General features: G+C 37.7%; 1 protein-coding gene across 4 annotated transcripts in view; it reads left to right on the top strand.

The window, feature by feature from the left end:
* EEA1 (early endosome antigen 1) overlaps nucleotides 1-22,296 on the top strand; it is a 71,722-nt gene that overhangs the window by 20,306 nt on the left and 29,120 nt on the right. For 3 of the 4 annotated variants that reach the window (XR_002443180.1, XM_021410195.1, XM_021409413.1), the window contains 9 exons: nucleotides 3,411-3,465; nucleotides 3,582-3,647; nucleotides 4,508-4,547; nucleotides 5,369-5,476; nucleotides 5,564-5,685; nucleotides 7,258-7,413; nucleotides 12,638-12,754; nucleotides 16,633-16,971; nucleotides 21,423-21,572. Coding sequence is in view for 3 of the 4 variants with exons in the window: in XM_021410195.1 (XP_021265870.1) it covers nucleotides 3,411-3,465; nucleotides 3,582-3,647; nucleotides 4,508-4,547; nucleotides 5,369-5,476; nucleotides 5,564-5,685; nucleotides 7,258-7,413; nucleotides 12,638-12,754; nucleotides 16,633-16,971; nucleotides 21,423-21,572 (1,153 nt within the window). In the remaining variant the exon portion in view is untranslated. Of the gene's footprint in view, nucleotides 1-3,410; nucleotides 3,466-3,581; nucleotides 3,721-4,507; nucleotides 4,548-5,368; nucleotides 5,477-5,563; nucleotides 5,686-7,257; nucleotides 7,414-12,637; nucleotides 12,755-16,632; nucleotides 16,972-21,422; nucleotides 21,573-22,296 lie in introns of those variants that run through there. The other variant, XM_021410952.1, reaches the window with a different exon arrangement.

The following is a 22,296-nucleotide window of genomic DNA, read 5'->3' as shown; positions in this document are numbered from 1 at the left end:
CATCAGGTTGTTTTATTTCTGAGACCAGCAGCATGTAGCAGGAACTGATGAAATGAACGTACTCTCAGTAGAACAGTTGAGAGTAATCTCTCTGTGTTTGAGTAATGCCTTATGTTGGCTTGGGGAACTTTTTCTTAGAGATGAATTTTACACAGGGGCCCTTCTGCTGCCTGCTGGTTCTTTTTGCAATTAGTGTTTGTTTTGGACAGTTGTAAATGACAGTCCATGCTGCTGTTTGGTCACCTCTCCCTCAAACTCCTCCTTGTTTTGTACACAATAGTGTCACAGTGAGCAGCTGACTGTGGCCTCATTCAGCAAACAGAGGTACACGCTGCGTAACCCTGCTGGTGTTCACCTGGTAATGAAGCTGCTTCTCTGCTGCAGGAAGTAAACCACTCAAATGTTTGTGGCTGGTAGATATGTGACCCAAAATGACCCCAATACTTACATTGATAAAATTAATGTATTTACATAACTCACAAAAGATTGATACTTCGGGGAGAAAAGTCTGTGGAAGGTATCGTATTTTGGTTATTATCCAAATGAAGATCTCTATTTCCCCAGTGTTGTGCAGACTGAGCTGGGAAGAGCCAACATTAACAGAGGTCTTGTCTGTATGGATGGATGGACCTTTCCTTATGCATGCTGTTCTTTTCCAGATGCTGAAGGTTTTTGGCTAAATATAAGCTAGTGAGCGAAGCAAATTACTGTTTTTTAAAGCAATACAGATACTATTGCTTTATTTTGAGTGTGCTGCAACCTGACTGTTGGAGGGGAGTAGATTTTTCTTTTTTCTTTTTTTTCCCCTCCAATGGTGCTATTTTTGTGATCACTTTTGTTCTGTGTTCTCCCGATGCATGAGGGATCAACAAGATGCTGTAAGATACAGAAGATGGTTTGAAAGAAGGGCAATTGTATAGCCAGGGGAGAACTAAACAAATTGAAATTCAGGCTTATATATGAGAAAATAACACTGTACTAGCAGGGTTATATTGGGTTTCCTATGTACCCATTTACTCAAGAGCGCGCATTTCTTCTCTGTCTGATTTAAACCTTTTCAGAGCAATGTAACTTAAACTCGAAATGATAACTCATAGTAGAACAATAGCATCCACATGGGGGAATTATTGGTCATAACTGTATTGTGTATATAGTTTATGAAAGATTTATTTTTATGCCTGCAAGTTTCCAATGTCAACCAGATGTCGGCTGGTGCAATTTAATTTTTTTTTCTGCCTCTTGACAGTTTAGGGACAAGTGTTTTTGTTCTCTCTCCTGTAATTGAATAAGTGGACAAGGTCAGGGAGTTGGATGGAGTGAAGGGAGGCTGGTGAGAGCTGTTGTGTAACACATGAGCTATTTCTTCCTGGTAGTGTGACTTTTTTAAAATGTTTCTCAGTTGCATGCTTGCTTGAGAAAATTCTCATCCAATGTAAGCACGTTTTTTCAATATTCAGAATACTGCATTAAAGTAATGCTCTGACCTGCAGTAGGGTGCACTCTGTTAGTGCTCTAGGGGTGAAGTTTGCGTGTGATCCGTATGACCAAGATTGGGCTGTGAAGTTCCTCATTTATTCAGTAGAGAGGGCTAGGTACAATGAATTACTTTGTCTTCTTATCCCCCTTGCCAATAAAGTACCATTACTAGTGTCAAGAATAAATCGTGCAACTCTCCCCAGTGCAGTTTAGCTGGGCCACTGGTACTCAGTGCCTGGTTGGAGGCACCAACACCGAGGAACAGAGGAGCATGAGAAAAATGTAGCAGATATATGCTGGTTGGTGAGGCTCAGGAGATGTGCTGAGAGCAGCATGGAATTTTAACAGCACTAGGTGAAAGGGAGATTGGGGGAGGGTTTGGGTGGCGGTAAGTAAGGAAACATTTACAGTTCTAGAGTGATTCATTACGCTTTTTTCCTAATCATTCTCTGCTGGACAGGTAAACTAAATTTAGGTTTTGTCTTACAACTGTCAAACAAAACGGTGTTGGTGAATATCGAAGGAGCTACAGTAGAGGGGTGCTTTCTTCTTTTGCCCATCTCTTCCCCTTTTTCTTCCCCTCAATCACAAGTTATTTTTATGCAGCTCAAAAATGTATGATCTGGAGCTTTAGTACTGCTGATCTGGTACATGTTTGGCCCTAGCTTCAGTATTGTTAACTGTGTTTCACCTGCCTGAGATTCTATTTATAATCTAAGGTGTGAATGTTAGCTGATTTAGTTAATACTGGTGAGAAAGCTCAAACAGCATGCAGGTTTTGAGTAGCAGTTAGACCTGTCTCATTAAAGTTTTATTTGGGAACCTCCAATTTATCTCAAGCAGGCCAAATAATGTGTAAATAGCAAAAGATCTTCTGTAAAAATTATCCTCCCAACATGACACGTTCGTTTGGCCATGAAAATTGGTCAGCCTTGGGCTTCTTCATTGGTTCATGTGCATGTTTCACTAGATCCTTGATGACCCTCTAGTTAATGTGAAGGGAAGGCTGAATTTTTTCCATTGTGGTTTAGCTAAGGAATAGGTTGCTTTGTTTTGTTTTTCTCCTAAATATGAGACCATTTTAAAGAACATCTTTGGAGGGGGGGATAATGCAGCGCAGGAGCGATAAAATTGTATGGTATAAAACAGAGAGAGTATGTTGGTATTGACACCCACACACACATATTCTGTGTGTCTCTGTGCACACAGGGTATGTTTGCATTTGGAGTGGCTGTATCTCAGTGATGCAACATTATCCTGCTCTGTATAGTTACACAATTCTGTTAGGAGATCTGAGATTTAGAGGGGTGCAGTTAGTAACAGATTTAACCTTGGATCTTGTGTTCTTGCGTGGCTTGAGGCTCGAGCGTGAAATTTGAGAATTTAAAATCCCAAGACTTTAAGTATTCAAACCATTCATTGAATGCATCTGTGGGGCATACTGAATTGCTGTGTGGATAAAAAAAAAAATGCAACTACATATTTCAAAAGGAGTAAAATCACCCACTGTCTCTTAGTGGTGTTCCTCGTGATATGGGAAGTGAAGGATAATAGACCTGTCCCTTCCATAAAAAGGCGTGTAAAATATTAAACATGCCAATGCCCAGCTTTGCAATTCGACTTGTGGTCAAGCTGATGAACTGAATTAGATTTGCAGTTTATTTTCATGAGACTTTTTATATATCTATTTCTTTACTTGTGCTGTTAATGCTTTAGCATTTTTGAGGTGATGTGCAAAATGAACTAATAAGTATTTATAAATTCACTTTCTTCCAATTTAAAAAAAATTGAAAATAACTGTTTATATAAATTATGTTTATGGAATATATGTTTATTACTGTCTTCCAGTTATTTAATATACTTTATAACTTCTATGTAATGGACAATAACCACTACGTATTCATTTTCTCCACTCTGTGGATATATTTATTCAGAGATGAAGTATCACTGCTCCGACAAGAAGTACAAGACTTGCAAGCTTCACTGAAGGTTGGAAATGTATTTTACTTGCATGTGGATTTTGTTTCAAATTGCAAAACATTCTGCTATCTTAAGCAACCAAATTTACAGTTCTCTTTTTCCCCATTTCTTTTTTGACTTTCTAGGAGGAGAGATGGTATTCAGAACAGCTGAAGAAAGAACTAGAGAAATTGCAGGGGCAGCGGCAGCAAGTAATTGCTTTAAAATACTTGAAGCAGGTTTATCATCAGCATTGACATTGAAGATTAATACCTTTTTTGTAAGGCACGTGGCCTGATTTAGTTAGTTCCATGACTTGAATATTGACATGTTCTTGAAAACAAAGCTAGTTGTCTCTCCACAATGTAACGGTATAAATCTGAAGAAAAATGCTAGAGTATAGGTAATGGTAGTGCTTACTACAAGTTCAGTTCAGAGATTTCTGTTGGGCTTGTTTGGAACTCAGTTTGAATGTGATGTTTCACTTGTTAAGAGAAAGGGCAACGGAGTGTTAGTTGTCAAAACAAACAAACAAAAAACCCCAAACGCTCAAAAAAGCAAACAAAAAAAAATGGAGAGAGGAGAACAGTAGTGTGACTTCACAATAAAGACATGAATAATATTTCACAATCCATATGAACTGAACAAACAGTTTAAGGCAAATTATAATACATTGTACCCTAGGGAAACATTTCTTGTGTTAGTATGAGCTACTTAGATACTGGATTGTCTTAAACATTGGAAATTACATTCTGACAGAATGCCTTTTGAGATGTATTTAATAATGTCTGTGTTTTAAGTCAGATTTCAATATTGAGGAAAGGGAAGGGGAGGGGTTTGTTACTGAAGTCTTGCAAGTCTAGAAGTTAGATTAGTGTAGCTGTAAAGGAATGGAAAATTGTCTCGGTCTTATCCAACCTTCTAGATACAACTGTTGGGAATTTATACTCCTATGCAGTATGTGAGCAAATAAGTATTTATTTCTGTCTTTTCCAAAAGTGAGATGAACTTTTGAAGTAGTAGTTTTAATTCCTTCTGTCTAACGTCACGTTTGTCCTTCTATTTTCTTAAGGATTCTAAGTCTGATGGATTGACAACATCTACATCTACAGGTGGCTAACCTTTTATTGTATTAAATTCTGCACTGTTTTGGGATCTCTGGAATTTTGCTTAGGGTAGTTTTTAGACTGATGAAAAAGCACTTTTGGTAAACGAAAGACCCAGCATGCTGCAAAAGCCCTATCACTGAAAAACAAGCTTACTGCAAGTGCTTAGGACAGCTATAGTGTGGAGAAATTTACAGAAGCTTGGGGTCTGTAATTTGTAGAAGTGAGACAGGAGTTCTCACTGTAAAAGTGGTACTCATTAGCAGTTTTGAATGTGTTTTTAATCATTTCGTATATTCAAGCATTTAATTCAAGTCTTTTGCTGAGAAAGACCATGGTTGTTGACATTCAAACTGTAGCATTTGTCAGTGCTTCTTTCATTCAGTGCTCTTCTGCACTAATTGCTAGCAAGGAAGCCAGTGAATTTTGTTGCTTTTGCTTTCCAGGCCAATAATTTTTGCTTCATGTTTCATTTTCTCTAGGCACTCATGAAATAAGATTTTCCTTATGTGTCCAAAAACTATCTGACTGATCATGATTAAAGAACTTTTAATCACAGGTCAGGGTTTGGAATTCAGCGGAGTGTTACAAAGATCTCAAGGGCTACTAGTGACCGGTGAAAACCAATATGTACTTAATCCTGCATAGTACTCTGCTAGTGACAGGTTCCAGTATCATGCTTGTAGATACTTCAGTGAAGTTGCTCACTTTACTAAGTTAATTGGATTAGCTAAGTGAACTTAGCTTAATTTTTTATCTATATAAGTAATTATATAACCTTATCCTAGCTATTCTGGGAAGTAATACTGTTCTTTTTATGGAAATAGAATCATTAGAACGACAACTAGAAGAGATCCAAGTAGAAAATTTTAATATTAAGCAAATGAAAGACTTATTTGAGCAAAAAGCAGCACAACTGGCCACTGAAATTGTGGGTGAGTATGCTAATATGTGGTCTGATTCTGTTCTCTGCTTGTGCAACTTGTGCAAGTGATTATTTATTCAACTTCATTCTTAATTAGATCTTAAAGCAAAGTATGATGAAGAAATCAGCCTTCGGGAAGGTGCAGAACAGAAAATGACAAACCTAACGCAGGAACTATTGAAGGAGAGAAGTACCATAGAAGACCTAAAGACAGAGCTGGTATTCATATCACACTATAAATGTTTTTGTTATTTTCAAGCCAAGTGAGCATGTTCCTTCCTTAACAAATGCAGTTTTAAAGTAGCCTGACTCTGTTGATATTGGAGACATCTGATTGAGGGTTGAAAAGAAGTTTAGAAATACCATTGTTTCTGCTTGGTTTCACTGATATAAATTTTCAGTATTTTTCCAGTGTATATTAGCTTGTGTATTAACATTTACCATATGTTATTTTGTAATCCGCTTGTTTGATTCCTTGCCTGAGAAAATCTGTGGAGTTTTACAGCTCTAGATGTGTTACGCAGTCAGTCCTGCACTTGGTGAATGCCATCGCTGACTTCAGGAACTGTCTTTAGATCACCTGTTTTCCACAGGGTGTTACGCTATACCTGCCTCTCTGGACAGCCGTGTTCATAAGGACTGCTCGGAGCAGTGTTTTGTGGCATGGTGGCTAAAAGGCTGGCAGCTGTCATCACCGTGCCTATGTTAATGTTTACCGTCTTGTTCTTGGCTGATGATACTGACGTGTGTGTATTCCAGGATTTTGGCTCGTGGTGACTTGGCTTCAGGGAGCGATCTCAGTGACTCAGCAGTCATGCTGCTTCCAGAGCAGTTGCTAAAGGACTTCCTAACTTCTTGTTTGTCTTCTACTGCACACACTCTGGATGACAGCAGGATGGCATTTATCTACCTTCTTCCCTGTAGTCAGCTGCTGGCAAATACTCATGAGTTCCTCTTGGTCCTGACCAGTCACTGGACCTGTCCATTCCTCTCTACCTGTTTAGTTGGTTTCTTGTCTTCTTTTCTCCTTCTACACTCCTACCTTTTTTCCTAGTACCTTTTCTCTAACTGTCAGCACTTACTTTTCTTTCTTCAGTGCCCAGTATTGCTTTCCCCTTCCCTTTCCTCCATAACTTTTCCCTTGGAAGGACTTTTTAGCACTTTAGATGTAATCACTAGCAGATTTTACCTATATGTCTAATTTGAAGTATGTTTGGCAGTTCCTGAAAAACGTCTCCTTGAGTTGCCCATTTTTCATCTGTTCCTGATGTTTTCAGAGACAGTATCATTTTAAAAGTCTGTACTGGATTGTTACACGTCTCTGTCATGAGATACGCTTGTGTGTATTACAGAAGTATAAACAATAATCTGCTCCGCAGAGTAGTTGAAATTAATATAACCTACTTCCCATGCAATTATAACTTCAGATAAATTTATTGCAGCTTTCCTGTCAATTCAGTGTTTTCTCCTAGTGAAGGTATCCCTTAGCCATCTACCTACATGAAAATTATAGGAATTTAATCTTTGAGACCTTACTCATTTTTGTCAGATTTGGTTGAAATTGGTCCACTAGTTCAGTATTTAGGAGGCAAAACCTGACAACCAGCCATTAAAAATCCATTTCCTTTAGGAATTGTACAGAATTTTGTTTTTGTTGTTGTTGTTCCAGCTGTAATGCTGTATATCTCACGTTGTCTGTAATTTAGTTTGAAAGATTTGTAGAGGTGAAATTAATGCTGCAAGTATATCTATGAACATCATGTAGCTCACTCTTACTTTTCTACTTTTCAGCTACAAAGGCCAGGTGTGGAAGATGTGGCTGTTCTCAAAAAGGAGCTGGTCCAAGTTCAGACGCTGATGGACAAAATGACTTTGGAACGTGAGAGAGAATCTGAAAAGCTGAAAGATGAGTGCAAGCACTTGCAGGCAGAGCAGGCAAACTCAGAGGTAATAGTCATACCATAAGATATGTGTATTAATTTTGCTTGTTTTCATATGAAAATGGGAAATATTAATTCATCATAATGAAAAAGCTTCTTTCTTAACAGGATCTCTTCTAACTTACCTGAAAGACGTGTTTATTCATTACAGTAAATTGCATAATTCTGTGAATATTGACACTTGGAAAATTCCCCATGTTTTTTGTTGCAAAACCTTTTCTTGGCATGAAGAGTTACTACAGAGCTAAAGACCTTCTGGTAGAGCTGTGCTATTTCTGCTTACAGGAGTAGAGCAGTACATGCATGATTCAGATAATTGTTTCTCTTTTAGAGCTACATGTGGATAAAAACAGTTGTTAATCAAAATGATGGTTTTTAGTTTAGTACTAGAGTTGATGTGTTTGAGAATGGATGCTAGTTCTAAAATACATAAGAAAAATTAATATGAAGTAGATAATTTGAATATTCTTAAAACATCTGCATAATTTTTAAGCTTACTGAAGATTTTAAAATCTCAGTGGGTATTGTTACCTGGTTTTCATTTTTCTTTATCTAGTCTTTGCTATTGGGAGCCTTTCTACAGCTATTATTTATTGTAGGTATGTTTTGTGTGTAAGATATAAATCTTTCCCCATTCTTGTCCGAATCCGCTAGGTAATAGCCTCTAAATGTTGTTTGTTATTTTCTAGACCAGAAGTTGACTGGTTGCCAGGTTTCACCTTGGCTTTAGGTCAGTATGTCAGTATGTCACTTGTAGTCTGTTTCAGGCATCAGCACTCTAGTTTTTCTCCCTTTGCCACTGCAATCTCTTGTGGAAAATAAACTCTTGTTCTATAGTTAATTACTATTTTTGTTTTAACTTCCTTCTCTTTATTTTCCTGATTTTAAGCGTTTTAAATTCATCTCATCTGTAATTTGGAATCTCACTGTTTACTTGAGTTGTGGAATATGTGGGTTTCTTCTCAGAATTACTTTCTGAAGGCTTTCCTCTGTTTTGGCTGAGTCAGTGAAAGAAGTCTAAAATTGCTGATAGGAGATTTGAAGTGTTTGCTCACTTTTGCTGTTTTTGTATATACAGTTGATGATAACTGTGTTTAAGGATGCAAAACTGACAAGTTCTCCCATAGCAGATATCTGGTTTTCTTGGTTTTGATTCCTCTGCTTTTCCACTGCTGTGTGTTTCCACTTCCATGAAGGCTAGAGAAAAGCAATGCAACAGCTCTAACTTGGATCTTTTAGGTGGAACCTTACTCCTCAGACTGTCCTGTTGTAGAACCATCTCAGATCACCCCTGACTAAAGTATGTTTGATGATGTTATTTGCCATAATAGCAAGGGAAATCTCTGACAGAGATGTTGGCAAGAAATCCTAATAAAAACACACTATCTCCAAGAAGATTGTCTAACACAATTTATTCTACTGGGGAACCAGTGAATCTGTACCTGCAGAAGAATTCTCTTGCTGGCTGTTATTGCATCTCACTGGTGTGTTGGTTGGTATAGCTTTACTAAGAAACACTTCGACACTGAAAGGCTTTGTTACCTGCGTTCAAAACCTTTTCGCCTCACTTTTCTGTTGTCCCGCACCACTGTAAGGACCAGTAAAACAATGTAGAACTATGGTTCCTAGTGAGATTGGTTCCATGCAGAACACCCCTGTGTGCAGGAGGGAATGCTTAAAGTTCCTGTAGAGCTTGTTGTATCCTCCGTCCTGTTGATATTTCTGAATGTGAGGAAGTCCTGACATCTTGTTATCGTAGGCTTTCACGTGCCCTAGATTTCAGACCTACAGTTTTATCTTCTGTTTCTTAGTTTACACCGCAGAGCTTTAGAGAAGCTCTGCCCTCGTTATTCTTAACTCCTTAGGGCTTTCCCTGCTGCCTTCCCCTGAACTCTCCAACAGATATGTAGTGCTCCAGGAATCGTACAAGATTACAATTTTATGCTAAACACAAATCTACCATTGTTTTCATGTTAAAATTATGTATGCCAAGAGCTTTATCTGACAAAAAACAAGGAACATCACGGTTGGAGTCATGAATGTGATGTGGTTATGTGGCCATGTAAGTTGCCGCATAACTGTAATTTGGTTTTAACTGTGAGATCCCACAACTATGCTGCAGAATTTAAATTTTGTTTCAAAACACTGTCTTTGTAGTCTCTGTGGTTTTGGATGTTGCATTTAGTTTTTATGTGAAGATAAAATGACATAGTGATGTAGGCATAGCAGAAATCTGCGATCTTGAAACACAGCAACATGAATTGCTTCTGTTCACTCAAATTAGGTATACTTAACCTTTGGCATAACTAACCGTTTAACACTTCACTTTCAAGTGCAGCTTTTAGTGGGAAAAAAGGACAAATGGTGATAGTTTTTCATTCCTGGTGGAATTAATGGCAGATTAGGGTAGAAGGCTGCACAATACTCCTGGCTGCTCCCAGAACAATCTAAGAGGTCTTAGATGTATGGAAGGTTTATAAACTACAGTGTAATTATATTAATACCAGATGTCTGTGTAGTATCATCAGTATGTAGACTGAACCAGAGAAGGCTGAGTTGCTACATGGAAGAAAACAGTGAGCAGTGGCAGCCTGGTTCTTCTCAGAAACATTAGTCTTCTCTGCTTAATTCAACATATGGCAGCAATAGTACAAGACATAGCTAGAAAGACATAGTCAAAATAAAAGTTTTGCCGTTGCGTCAAAGTGATAGTAGGTTAGACTTAAAATTATGTGAAGTCATGGTGGTGAAAACTTCTTTGCTTTAAAACAAAACAAAAGCACAATTGTGAAAAGTGTTAGCCATAAGGAAACAGGAAGTGGAAGTGTTTTCTTGTTAAAATTGGGACAGTTCTGGACATAAAAGTTAGCTCATTCTCAGCTTCGCACTTTTAAGACCAAGAGTGAAGTGGTTCTTAGGCCATTATGCTGGGGGGACTCTGGCGACATATATTAATGCTGGTTTCCAAAGTGAAGCTTCTTTAAAATGAGATAGATTTACGGCCTGGGCAAAGAGAGTAACAACGATTGTCTTAACTCTGTATGAATATGTTTAAATGCCGCAGGAGAAAGAAAACATGTGAATGATCGCATAGCTCTACAGTTATCGCCTAAGTGTGTTCTTTATTGTCTTTTTCTTTCGTTGTGTATTATGCTTCATTTCAGATTTGCAGCTGAAACTGTGACGGCCAGTTATGTCAGTTGAATGTTCATTCTGAGATGCTCATTCCATGTTTGGTTCCTCACTATAGGGAATTCTACATAGTGAACAAATTATGAGAACAGCTGCACTGCTGCAGAGCTAAGCATTTCTGCAGATTGGGATTTGTTTCAGTATCTGATAAATGGTCCTACAGGTTGTTACATTGAGTGCCTAGGGTATTAAACCCTAGGCAAGATTAGTAGGATAAATTTGATAAAGCCAGGTCTGTCTGTTTTTTTTCTTCCATTTTCTTTTTTTTGTTTGTTTCAAACTAAGCATAGGCAGTAAAACTAGCAATATTTGACAACAAATTTGAGGAAGCATGTCTAGTAATGGCTTTTGTCACTGCTTGTTTCCATCTTTCATCCACCCCTTTTATTTTTTCTGCTTTCAAATGGAGACACTTAAATATGAGGTAATTTTTTTTGGAAAGCTTCTATTTCTACGTTAGATTTCTGTTGCATTAAGATAATATTAAGAGGTTGTTAAAGAGATGCTTTCCTATTTGGTTAGTTTCATTAATTGTTCAGACGTATCAACCAGACTGTACCAGGAATGAATATTCATCCGTCATACATTTCTATTTTAAGAATGAAATATAGGTCAGTTCTTTGATTTGTGATTGAGAGAAATGCACATAAATTATGGTTCTAGTTTGAACGGTTGCAGTAGTAACCTTAGCAAGCTTCTGGATGTCTTCTGTACCATATTCTCTCATTTGTGAAATACCCATGCTCTGTTTACTAAGAGCATCCTGGAATGTTTGTCTGCCCAAGAGAGATCCCAGGATATATTTTAACTAACAGCTTTGTAATGAAACGGCTGTGTAAAGCACAGCATTACAATACCTCAGTATTAATAACAGTATGTAGTCATATAATAAATGTGTTCATATCTTCTCTTTGGTCTTCCTTTTTGTGTAGAAAGGTTGTAAATGGTATATTTATAGTCTGTTACTTCTGATCTTCTAATATACTTCATTTTTGAACTTAAGATTTATACCTTCTTGCTGAAAGATGTTCTTATGAAAACAGTTGGGGAAAAATCTTCTTTAAAAAGATCACTATGAAATATTGTAGTCAAAGTGAATGCATTCATACAGAGCATTTTATTTTCTGTATTACAAATATGCAAGGCAACTATTCTTTGGTGTATTTATCAAAAAGAAGTAGAGCATTAATAGCAAGTACAAGTCCCAGAAGTACCTGTGCTTCCAAGTAGCATGCTACAAATATATTTTATTCAGATAACTCAGTGTTCATTAACCTTCTCTTACAATTACCTTTGCTGTCCAGCATGAGGATCAGTTTCTACGCTTTTCAGTTCTATGTGGAGAGATCACAGTTTAGAAATTTTTATTTTTTATTCTTACAATTTTCTTCGAAGATATGAGAGGTCTGCAGGAGGAATGGTCACAGAGTAACTAAAGTACATGGCGTTGTTTCTCATTAACTGCAGCACGGTGTGCTGTAGGGCAGTCATTGTTACCCATCCGAAGCACTTCTCTTGTTTCCTTTCATTGCTGTATACAAGTACTATGTAGTCATTAATCTATTCTGTTGTGTACCAATCGTGTTTGATGGATTAGCATTTGTTACCCTGATAATACTCACGTGCAGGATCAATGTATCCAAAAGTCACACACTTAGTTTGCATCAGATTCCAGGCTTGGGACTTCTAGTGCCTTTTCTAGTACATTATTCTAGTATATATAATCCCAGTAACTTGGAGGTAGGGAGGGCTTCACCTCAAACTAGAACTGTGACAGTGATTAATGGATAATCTGCTGTGATTTTTTCATTGCCTGTGGGCCCAACCTGGCATTTTCTGTTGGGATTCTTGAATGAATCTCAGCTGGGAAATTATGCTTATTGATATTTCTGTAGCTGATAGTGCTCTGAGGTGAGTTTGTGGGTGATTTTTTAAAAATGTGTATAAAGGTGTTTTTTATCTTGGTACCAGACACGTTGCATCTGTTTGGATTATGCAAAATTTTGTTTGAAATGTGGATTTTCTGTCTATCTGTCTAGGCTACCATTAATCAGTTAAGAGCTGAACTTGCCAAAGGACCTCAGGAGGTAGCTGTGTATGTTCAGGAGCTGCAAAAACTTCAAAGTTCAGTCAAGGAGCTAGAACAGAAAAACCAGGTGAGAATGCTGTTATTTTCTGCATTTGTCAGTTCACATTAAAATGGAAACATCACACATTGCCTTGATAAGGGCTGAAGACTGTAACACAACACTTCTTTGTGTTGTAGGAGTTGAGAATTCCTTTCCCCTTTTTGCTTAACTTGAGGAATTTTGTAATGTACACGTGACCAGTGTTTTCAAATGATATTCGTACATTTCAGTTCTAATTCCTAAGGGTTGTTACGATTGCAAGTTTCTATTTGCTGCAGTTTAAAGATATGTGAGCATTAACAGTTTTGCCATCTCACTTATAAAAAGAATAAAGCAATACCCATCAAAATATTATGATAGTTCCCAAAAATTGTAATTCAGAAGATGAACTACCTTTATTTGTCTTCCAGTTCCTTCACTTTTAGATTGTACCAGTGTCATATTTTCTGGCCTTTTATCAGAATAATGAACAAGAGAAAACTGAAATAAATTCCAGAAGCTTCTCAGCTGATAAGTATTTATTGAGAGCTCTAATTAAAGCCTTCTGAACTTGTTGCATTTTGTATTTTGTATTTGTAAGAAATGAAAGGAGACAAGGATAAAGATGCATATTGGTTATTGTGTGTATGTATATATAACACTGTGTTATTGTCAACATTACGTATGTATTCAGCAGCAATCTTGTCTGTTTTGGGGGAAAAAAGGGGAAGGACAGGGACCAAACAGTGCATATTTAATAGCATTTACAAAGGTATAATAGGTTTCAATTAATATTTGATAGGATGATTCTTGGTTTGGCTTATAAAATCAGTTGCAGGACTGAGATGGTGAGAATTGTCATGCTGTTCTTTTCCACAGACTAATAACACTTAATCAAGCTTTTGGCAAAATTATTGCTATGGAGCACAGAGAAATTGTCTGAATATGTTGCTGTTCGGTTGACAACATGAAGTGAAGCAAATTGATGGATAAGATGCTCATACTTTAAGAGAGAGTCCTCTGCTATCTCAGGTTAATGCCAAACACCAATTGATGAATAAGACCAGAAATGGCAGTGAGCTACTTCTTCCAGTTTCAGTGACTACAAGCAGTTTACAGCCAGCTCTTTATGCAGCTTATGATATGCTAGCCAAAGAATCCTGGCATTGGAGGGCTTGGACTTAGGGTTGGAAAACACAAGACTAGCTTCGCAAATAAAAGAAATTGCTCCCCCTTCAAATAGGGTGTGCTCCTTGAAGAAGCTGTCAGGGAGGCAGGACATGCAATTAATGCTGGACAGAGTACCCGGCATTTCACTGTGTACATCCTTTTGTAATTCCATTGCAATGCAGGAAGATATTTCTGTGCTTTGACGCAGAGTTTTCAAGATCATGTACAACTTCAAGCAAGCGAGCTGTTTCTTTTATTTTCAGGAGCCATACTAAGAAGAGCAGATGATGAATACATAAGATCAGTTTTCTGAGACCAACAGGAACTGACTTCCCTTCACTTATAAAACACTGTAATTGTGGGGCTTGGCTTGCTTTGCACAGCCAGGCGTTACTTTAGAGGCCAGAAATGGCCTGTGGCCCAGAGGAGACCTAACATGAAAAAAGCAGCATATTCCCTTGAACTGTAAGACTTGCTGTAATTCCAAACCCACTGCATGTGGGTTCTTTTGTTTTCTTTTAGGAAAGTTGTGATGCATTATCTACATGGAAAAATGCTTGGTTTCCAACTTTCTACTGATGTAACTGTTCTAAAATTCAATCAGTTACCACAGCGTTCATTCTTTGATGCTTATCCACTGTGACTGCACACATATATATTATTTTTTTCTTCCATGTATCCATGGAGTAGCATGAAAAAAAGGGATTGGGGTTGTGTTTCAGCTTGCATCTTGTGAGGTATGAAGACTCAGGGCTTTGTAGTGTGCTGGAAATCAAGCCTTGGGAAAGAGAAGCAGTTGACGTGTGCCCATATATCCCTTTATGTATCTGGGATGCAGCTGGGACACGCATTCAAACAGGAAAAGCTACTGGGTCCACTCATATAACCTGAAAGAATGCATACTTTGGCAGCTCTGTGGCCTTAAGTTTTCTTGTGGACTTCAGTCACACACAAAGGTAACTCAGCCTCTCGAGTACCTGGCAGTGACTGTGGCTTTGCCAGCTATTTGTGACTGCAGAAGGTGTCCATCTTTCAGAGGCGGAGGCTGTGGGCTGTAGCCTGCTAACACAACCTTGCAGATTTGAACATGAATGTTCGCTTCTGTATTGCTTAACCTATCAGGGAGGAAAAGAGTAGCACAGAATTCAGTGTCATCATCTTAAACCGCGTGTAGTTGCTGCTTTTGGCTGTCCTTTGAATAACCTGTACTGAGAAGGTGAAGTAGCTCACATATCACATACCTGCATGTGATAGGTGGATCTAGTTAAGAAGCACTAGTAATACTCATTGCTTATTTCTACCTTCTCCTGTTCTGATGAAAAAGGTACTGTGATGTGTCGGTATTTCAGGACTAGCATTCAGTATGAATGTTAGTGATCCTGGTTGTTCATTTTTCATTAGTGAGAAAGGAATTGCAACTTTATTTCAGATTTGAAGCAGTAGGAGCCTTGTCACTGACTTCAGGAGGGTAAAGACAACACGTGACTTCATTGTGTTCTTTAAGTGCTCTATTCCTTCTCATTTTATATGTTTAGATATCCCTATACAAAAACTTCTGCATACCTGTAACAGCAACAAGTTGTTCAAGTGTACTACTTATGGGCTAAAATACAATGACCAAACTTCAGTTTTAAGACAGAATTTTTGGCTGAGTTGTATACTTTAGAAAGTATACTTATTTAAAATATATTTACTCTCAAATGGATTAGTAGACTGCTAGATTTGTCATTTTCAAGATAGTTTGTTTTCTGACCTCCCTTTTTTAAAGATTCTTCTGTTTATCACTTGTGTAAAATCAAAGTGCCATTATGTGGTTTACAATGACCAGTGTATGGTTTACAGTGATGGTTGTCATCTGTTAAAATCTGTAAAGAACAAAGGATCAGTTCAACTTACTTGAATAATACTACAGCTTTTTATTCTGGGAAAATTGATTTCATTCCAGGGTACTGTGGATACCTTTTAAGGTATCCAGCATAGCCAGAATTACTGCTCTCACTGTCTCTTCTTGAAACAGTGCTGCTGCAAAGATGCAGAACTGTCTGAAGTTTTCACACATCAGAATGACCTCGGTGTTATTTTTTTTCAAGCTTTTTTTGTTAGAAATATTCTTTCTTTTTCTGCATTTTAATTTAAAGGGGCACTAGAGAATACAATAGTCACTGAAACTGCAGGAAGAGCAAGCTTTTTGAAGGGTATTCATAGTAATACTTTACTGAGATATTGCAGTATTTTACTGATACCTAAGTGGAACATCCTAGTAGCTTTCAAGAAGAGAATGAATTACCCAAGCTGGATGGTGACCAGGGCCTCCGTGCATCTGTATTTCTGTGCTTCAGAAAATGCCAATGGACGATTGAAATGGTTCTTGTGGCTTCTTTGTCATGCTTGGAGATGTTTGAAATTCTAGTTAATGCTGCTAAGCTTGAGGAAAAACCTAAACATTCTTAAAGTATATCTTGTCAATTAAGATACTTAATTTCTACCGGAATAAAGTTTTGCTTGAATTAGGAAAATTTGTTAAGAATTATAGCTGAAAATTATCTGTAAATAACAGCATTTCGAGGTGTAACTGTGTGCTGTATGGGCTCCAGAATTAACTTATGTAATATGAAGTTGAGACCTACATTTCCTTTAATAATGCTTCTGGGTGAGTTCATTGCTCTTCTGCATCAGCACTTGGGAGACATTTGAATATTTTGTTGAACAGATGTAAGCTGAATTGCAACTGAATTGCACTATAACTCTCTTTGTAGAATCTGACTGAGAAGCTGCTGAAGAAGGAGCAGGAGTACAGCCAGCTAGAAGAAAAACACAATGAGATATCTGTGAGTAAAAAGAATGTTCAGGCAAGCTTTCACCAGAAGGACCTGGACTGCCAACAGCTTCAGGCAAAGCTGTCTGCATCAGAAGCCTCGATACAGAGATTACAGACAGAGCTAGGTGAGAAGGGAGAAGCAAGCCAGAAGCTTAAAGAAGAATTGTCCGAAGTAGAGACAAAGTACCAGCATCTTAAGGCAGAATGTAAACAGCTCCAGCAGCAAAGAGAGGAAAAAGAACAGCATGGCTTGCAGCTCCAGAGTGAGCTCAGTCAGGTAAGGGTCCATAAACCTCGTAGACAATTCCTGTTGGGAGCATTCCTTAAACCAGCCCATTAGGTTTTATTTAACTGTGGTTTTTCTTGTTCAAGAGGAGTGTGCAAGTAGATAACTGGTGTTTGAATAAATCCCTTCTTCCCCTTACAGAAGTGAAAAAAGGACAGGCAAAAAGATGAAGTTGTGTTAAGAGTGGTGAAAGTCTTTGGGTTTTTTTTGTCGCTGTATCGGAATCCTTTTGGTTGGCCTGAACTCTCATCAGAGGCAAATGAACACATTTGTAGCTCCAGTGGCACAATCAGACTCAGTGAGATCTACTGTTCCAACCACCTTTCTACATCTTATTTCTGAGAATACTGATGTAATGTCTTATCTATCTATGGTATAATGCCCCCTTTTCTGAAAGGGAAATTAGTCTTACTAATTCTGTTCTGGACCTGTTCCGTCAAATTGTCTTTATGCAAATAGCTTTCTGTTTTGAAGATTAAGGTTAAAGGAGCCCACCTAAGGTTTGCAGCTGATTTCTAGTGTTATGAGAGTTTACATAATGTTTTTTTTTGATATGTGAATAAATAAGACTTTAGCTGATCTGAAAGAAATATCTTGTCCACTCTCCTTCTCTGGTTATATGAACTCTTCCTTCATCCTCCAACTTTTCCCTTTTCCTTTTTTATTGTTGATGCAAATGTAAAAGGCAAAAATTCACTGAAATAAAGGAAGTATTGTCAAATGAGAATGCAACCAAGAATATTGTTTTTCCATGGCAGATATGGTAATAGACAACTACTAAGAAGTCAATGAAATTATTTATTCTGGTTCAGTAAGGTATCTGGATCTATAATAAGTTGAGGCTATGGAAAACCAACGTAAGTCAAGTAGAGTATCAGAAGAAGTAAGATTACCACTGGAAGTGAAAACACTCTGTAGGAAGTTTGAGAAAAGCAAAAGTCCTCTTTTTTACAGAGGAACTGAACAGTGCTTGATTTGTTTTAAAATTGAATAGCGAATGCAGTAGAGAATGCGTAGTGTGAAGAACAAGGATAGCGTGATGTCTTAATGTTGCTTCCCTTGCGTCTCTCCACAAACACCTTCTCTTTATGTTGTCTGCAGCCATGAGAACACGCAGAGCATAACGCTTCCACCGTCTGAATATTGTTCTGCTGTGTACAATGAGTTATGGAAGCAAGACTTTCATACAACATTGAGCATACAGACATTCAAGGCTGGCTTAACACTGTCTTATCTCATGTCTTTGGAGAGTAATATATTAGACGGGATAAATATTTGTGTATCAGGAGTAATGTCCAGTCCTAAGATAGAAAAATATATATATATATTTATTTTAGGATGATGCAGTTGATTTTAATATCTTCTTAACTTTCAACACTTTGTCACAGTCAGATTAAGCTGCAAGCCATGCATGCACAGTTTATCTTGGAAGAACAGTGGCTTGGCAAAACTTTGTTTATGTATTTATTACATCTCCAAAATGTCTTTCCTTCTTCAATGAGTCTTTTTTGATGAGTGAAGGGAGAGACATGTTAGTCATCTGCTTAGGAATCCTTGTTTAGTAAAACTGCCTCAATCTGTCTAGGCAACACATATGCAAGCTTCAAAAGCAAAGCCAAGAACTAGAGCTGAAATCTGGGTTCGCATTGTAAGGACGTTTTTTGGGAGGCAGTTTTCAGTAGGCAAATGGAGAAGGATTGTGAATGATGCATGGCTGAAGGAATTGCTGTGGAAGGAAATGCAGGCCGCGCACATTCTCTAGAAATATTGCTGGAAAGGAAATCAGTCTAAATGAGAAAACCTAAACAAGCTGCTGCATCTCAGGGTGGGTTTTAGAATTGTGTTGTAATAGAATAGCTGGGGAAAAAAAAGTCATTCACACATGGTATAAAATTAGGAGTGAAATCAAGCAAAAATTTATTTTCCTCTCTCCCTCCCTCTAGACAAGAATTCTGTACCTATTGTCATGGAGAAACCAAACTTCTCTTATTTATTAACATAATATTTCAGTGGAGTTATCTTTTTTCACTTGTAGTCCAGTAGCTTATGTTGATGTAATGTAATACTGCTTAAGAAGACAGATATGGGGATGTTTAATCAAACCACATTTTCAAAGAATCTCCTCAAAATTCACACAGGTGCAGTCCTGGCAGTGATGTACTTCTGCAAAGTGCTGACTTGCCTGACTGCTATTATAGCCAGTAGCTGGGGTTCTCTAAATATTACCAGTTTTTATCCTACAGTCTCCACTGAGCAGTTTACATTTTTACAGGCCTACTGTTGTAAGTAATGAAATGAAGCTTGTATAATATCTTCAAGCAAAGCAGACCTGTATTTTGCTTCTGCCCTGCATTTATTTCTGAAAAGATGCAGTAGTTGTTCAGTTCAGTTTTTCAGAGGGGCATGTGCCCCTCTCTGAGCACTAGTTAAGTTTATATATTTTAGACTTTGAGTGACCTAAAGGAAGTGATCTTCACAATGGAACAAAGCTCTGATGGTATTGTTTCCAGCATTGAATGGGAATAGGAAAATAAGGACTACTTCAATCTTGGAGGAATGTTAGTTGCTAATATATACTGTTACTCTTGTGGAGGAAAACTTGAATCTTTTCAAGACTGAACCATTTAAACTCTAGTTAGTTCTTTATAGCTAAATCTGATTTTTGTATTCTGTAATACAAGTTAATGCTGGATTTTATGTTCTGTTTACTTAAAGTCCTTCAAAAATACTAATATTCATGATGATCTGAAGTTAATTAAATGTGTAATATGGTTTACTTCTGCAAATTAATTTTTTGTTAAACTAAACTAGAATATCCTATAGCATAGCTGTTTTTGCTTAAGTGTTTCACAAGACAAAAAGTGGCAAGACTTAGCATGAATTCAGTAGTGATCTCATTGCACCTTTTCTTTCATAGATTTTTTTCTTTGGCTCTCGTTCATATTTCTAGTGAGGAAGTATTAATTATTCAGTGATTCCCACAGAAACAGACAATTTTTCTTGATTGCTGATATGGTCTTTCCATGCACTGTCCTTCCTCGTTTTCTGCCTCTCTTTTAGCTCTGCAGTCCCATTTAAACAGTCAGCATCTCAGCCACATGCTCAACAGCTTTTCATTCGCAGTGTTTGTGGTGGTGGACATATAAACAAACGATTTAGCCTGGTTTCCTAAGAAAACAAAGCATTTGATTCTCTGTCTCCATTCCCTGTAACGTTTGTACTATTTGATAACTTCAGCCAAACTAAAAGAGAGAAGATTTAGATTAGATGTCTTTTTTTTCGCTGAGGGAGTGGTGAGGTGCTGGAACAGGCTGCCCAGAGAGGTTGTGGATGCCCCGTCACTGGAGGTGTTCATGACCAGGCTGGATGGGGCCCTGAACAGCCTCATCTAGTGCCTGATTTCAGTGGTTGGCAACCCTGCCCATTGCAGGGAGTTGGAACTTGGATGATCTTTGATGTCCCTTCCAGCCCAAGCCTTTCTATGATTCTGTGGTATCGGAGGGAGGACCTGAATGTACAAGGTGAATGATGTGAATATCTTGGATGTAAATTACTAAGAAACCAAGCATCATTAATCCTCATACCTGTAGAAAGGTCTTGCTGTGCTGCAGTGTCTGAATCACTTCCAGTTTTTGCATCAAGTTGAACTTCCATTTGAGCATGCCTAAATTTGTTAATGTAGCAGTAGGTAGGAGGTAACCCAGAACCTTTGGAGGTAAGCTGAAGGGAAGAAAAGTTGAATTTATAGAGCGAGCTTTTCTCTAACAGTGAATTGTGCAGTACCGCTTTTGATGACCGCAAAAATTTCAAGGGAGGTTTATGTCCGGCTGGAAGAGCACATCCCCCGGACTTACACTCTGCTGCTGGGAGGTGCTGAAATATAAGCTACTGAAGTTACTATGTACACCCTGCAATGAAGACTCATGCATGTCTTCTCAGCACAGAATGAATGCCTAGATCAAACTAACAACTCCTGGTTAGTAGTCCAGCAGTGCAGAGCAGTGTATTGTTGGAGCCGGTGCAGCAGGTAAAGGCACGGTGTTCTGGCCACTGAGTCTGTGTGACTGAGACGTAAGGTGAGATTGCTCTAAGGCTTTGCTATTTTACATGATAGTTCTTTTGTCTTTGAAAGATTGCCCTATTTGTTTTCCCGTTAAAACTTTCTAACAGATGTGGAAGGGATTCTCTAGATAAATGAGGATGGTTCTAGGTCCCTGTTACCTACTGCTTTGAGTATTTACTTACCCTTGTGCAGTTGATGCTGTTCTTAGATGTGACTTCTGTTTCTGCGTTGTATGATGTTACTTGCATGAATTCAGGATTTGATGTAGTTGTTTTATTCCAAGTAATGACAATCTTGGTCAAACATGGCACAAATTGAGTCTAAATTGGCTAAAGAGTGACTGAAGAAATGGATAACTTCTTTTTTCTTTTTTTTGCAGCTGCATAGTAAACTTCTAGAAACAGAGCGCCAGCTAGGGGAAGCACATGGGCGGCTTAAGGAACAGAGGCAGCTCTCTAGTGAAAAGCTGATGGACAAAGAGCAGCAGGTGGCTGATCTGCAACTGAAGCTTTCTCGTGCTGAAGAACAGGTAGGAACATTTTCTGCAGACTTTTATTTATACTGTTTCTGATAATAGCATGTATATACTTGTATTGTTATGTTGCAGTTTATAGATTTTTTCCTTATGGGAGTCTCATTTGGCTAATATTGTTGAAGTCTTACAATGAAATTGTCAAAATCTGTCTAAATACCATTTCCGTTAAATATTTTGTAAATCTTAAGTGCTCATTTCGTGTGTATATGTTCATGATACTTCAGAGATGAAAAAAAGTTCTTTTTACATTGATCTTTGTATAAGAATTGTAAAAAGAAAGATGTAGGTGCATCTAAGCACATATAGGTAATGTTTTGTGTGTAGATATTGTTGTGTTTTTTTTCCATATCCATGAAAAAAATATGAGCATGGCACAGCAGCTCACTGATAGTTTTTAAATTATATGTGGTGGATGGGTAGAAATTGCTTGCTTTTATTAATTTTCATTTATTTTAATGAGCATCTTGTATGTGTTGCTGGTTTTCTGCTACCTCTATGGGGATTGGCCAAATATCTGAGTGGTACGTTGTCAGAATTTGTAAAGCTACTAGTATAAAAGAGGAGAGACTACTAAACTGAAGTTGTTACTAAAACTGCTAATAATGTTGTTTTACAGGTACCTGCATTATCAGTCGTGTTACATCTTAACAAGTGTTGGAAAAAAAACCATACTAAAATCTCTTATTATCTCTTATATTTTTGAGAACTAAAATACATA

Source organism: Numida meleagris, chromosome 1, assembly GCF_002078875.1.
Source record: "Numida meleagris isolate 19003 breed g44 Domestic line chromosome 1, NumMel1.0, whole genome shotgun sequence".
In the NCBI taxonomy this organism is placed as follows: Eukaryota; Metazoa; Chordata; class Aves; order Galliformes; family Numididae; genus Numida; species Numida meleagris.
The sequence above is the reverse complement of the archived record's forward strand: the minus strand, read 5'-3'. Positions and strand labels throughout refer to the sequence as shown.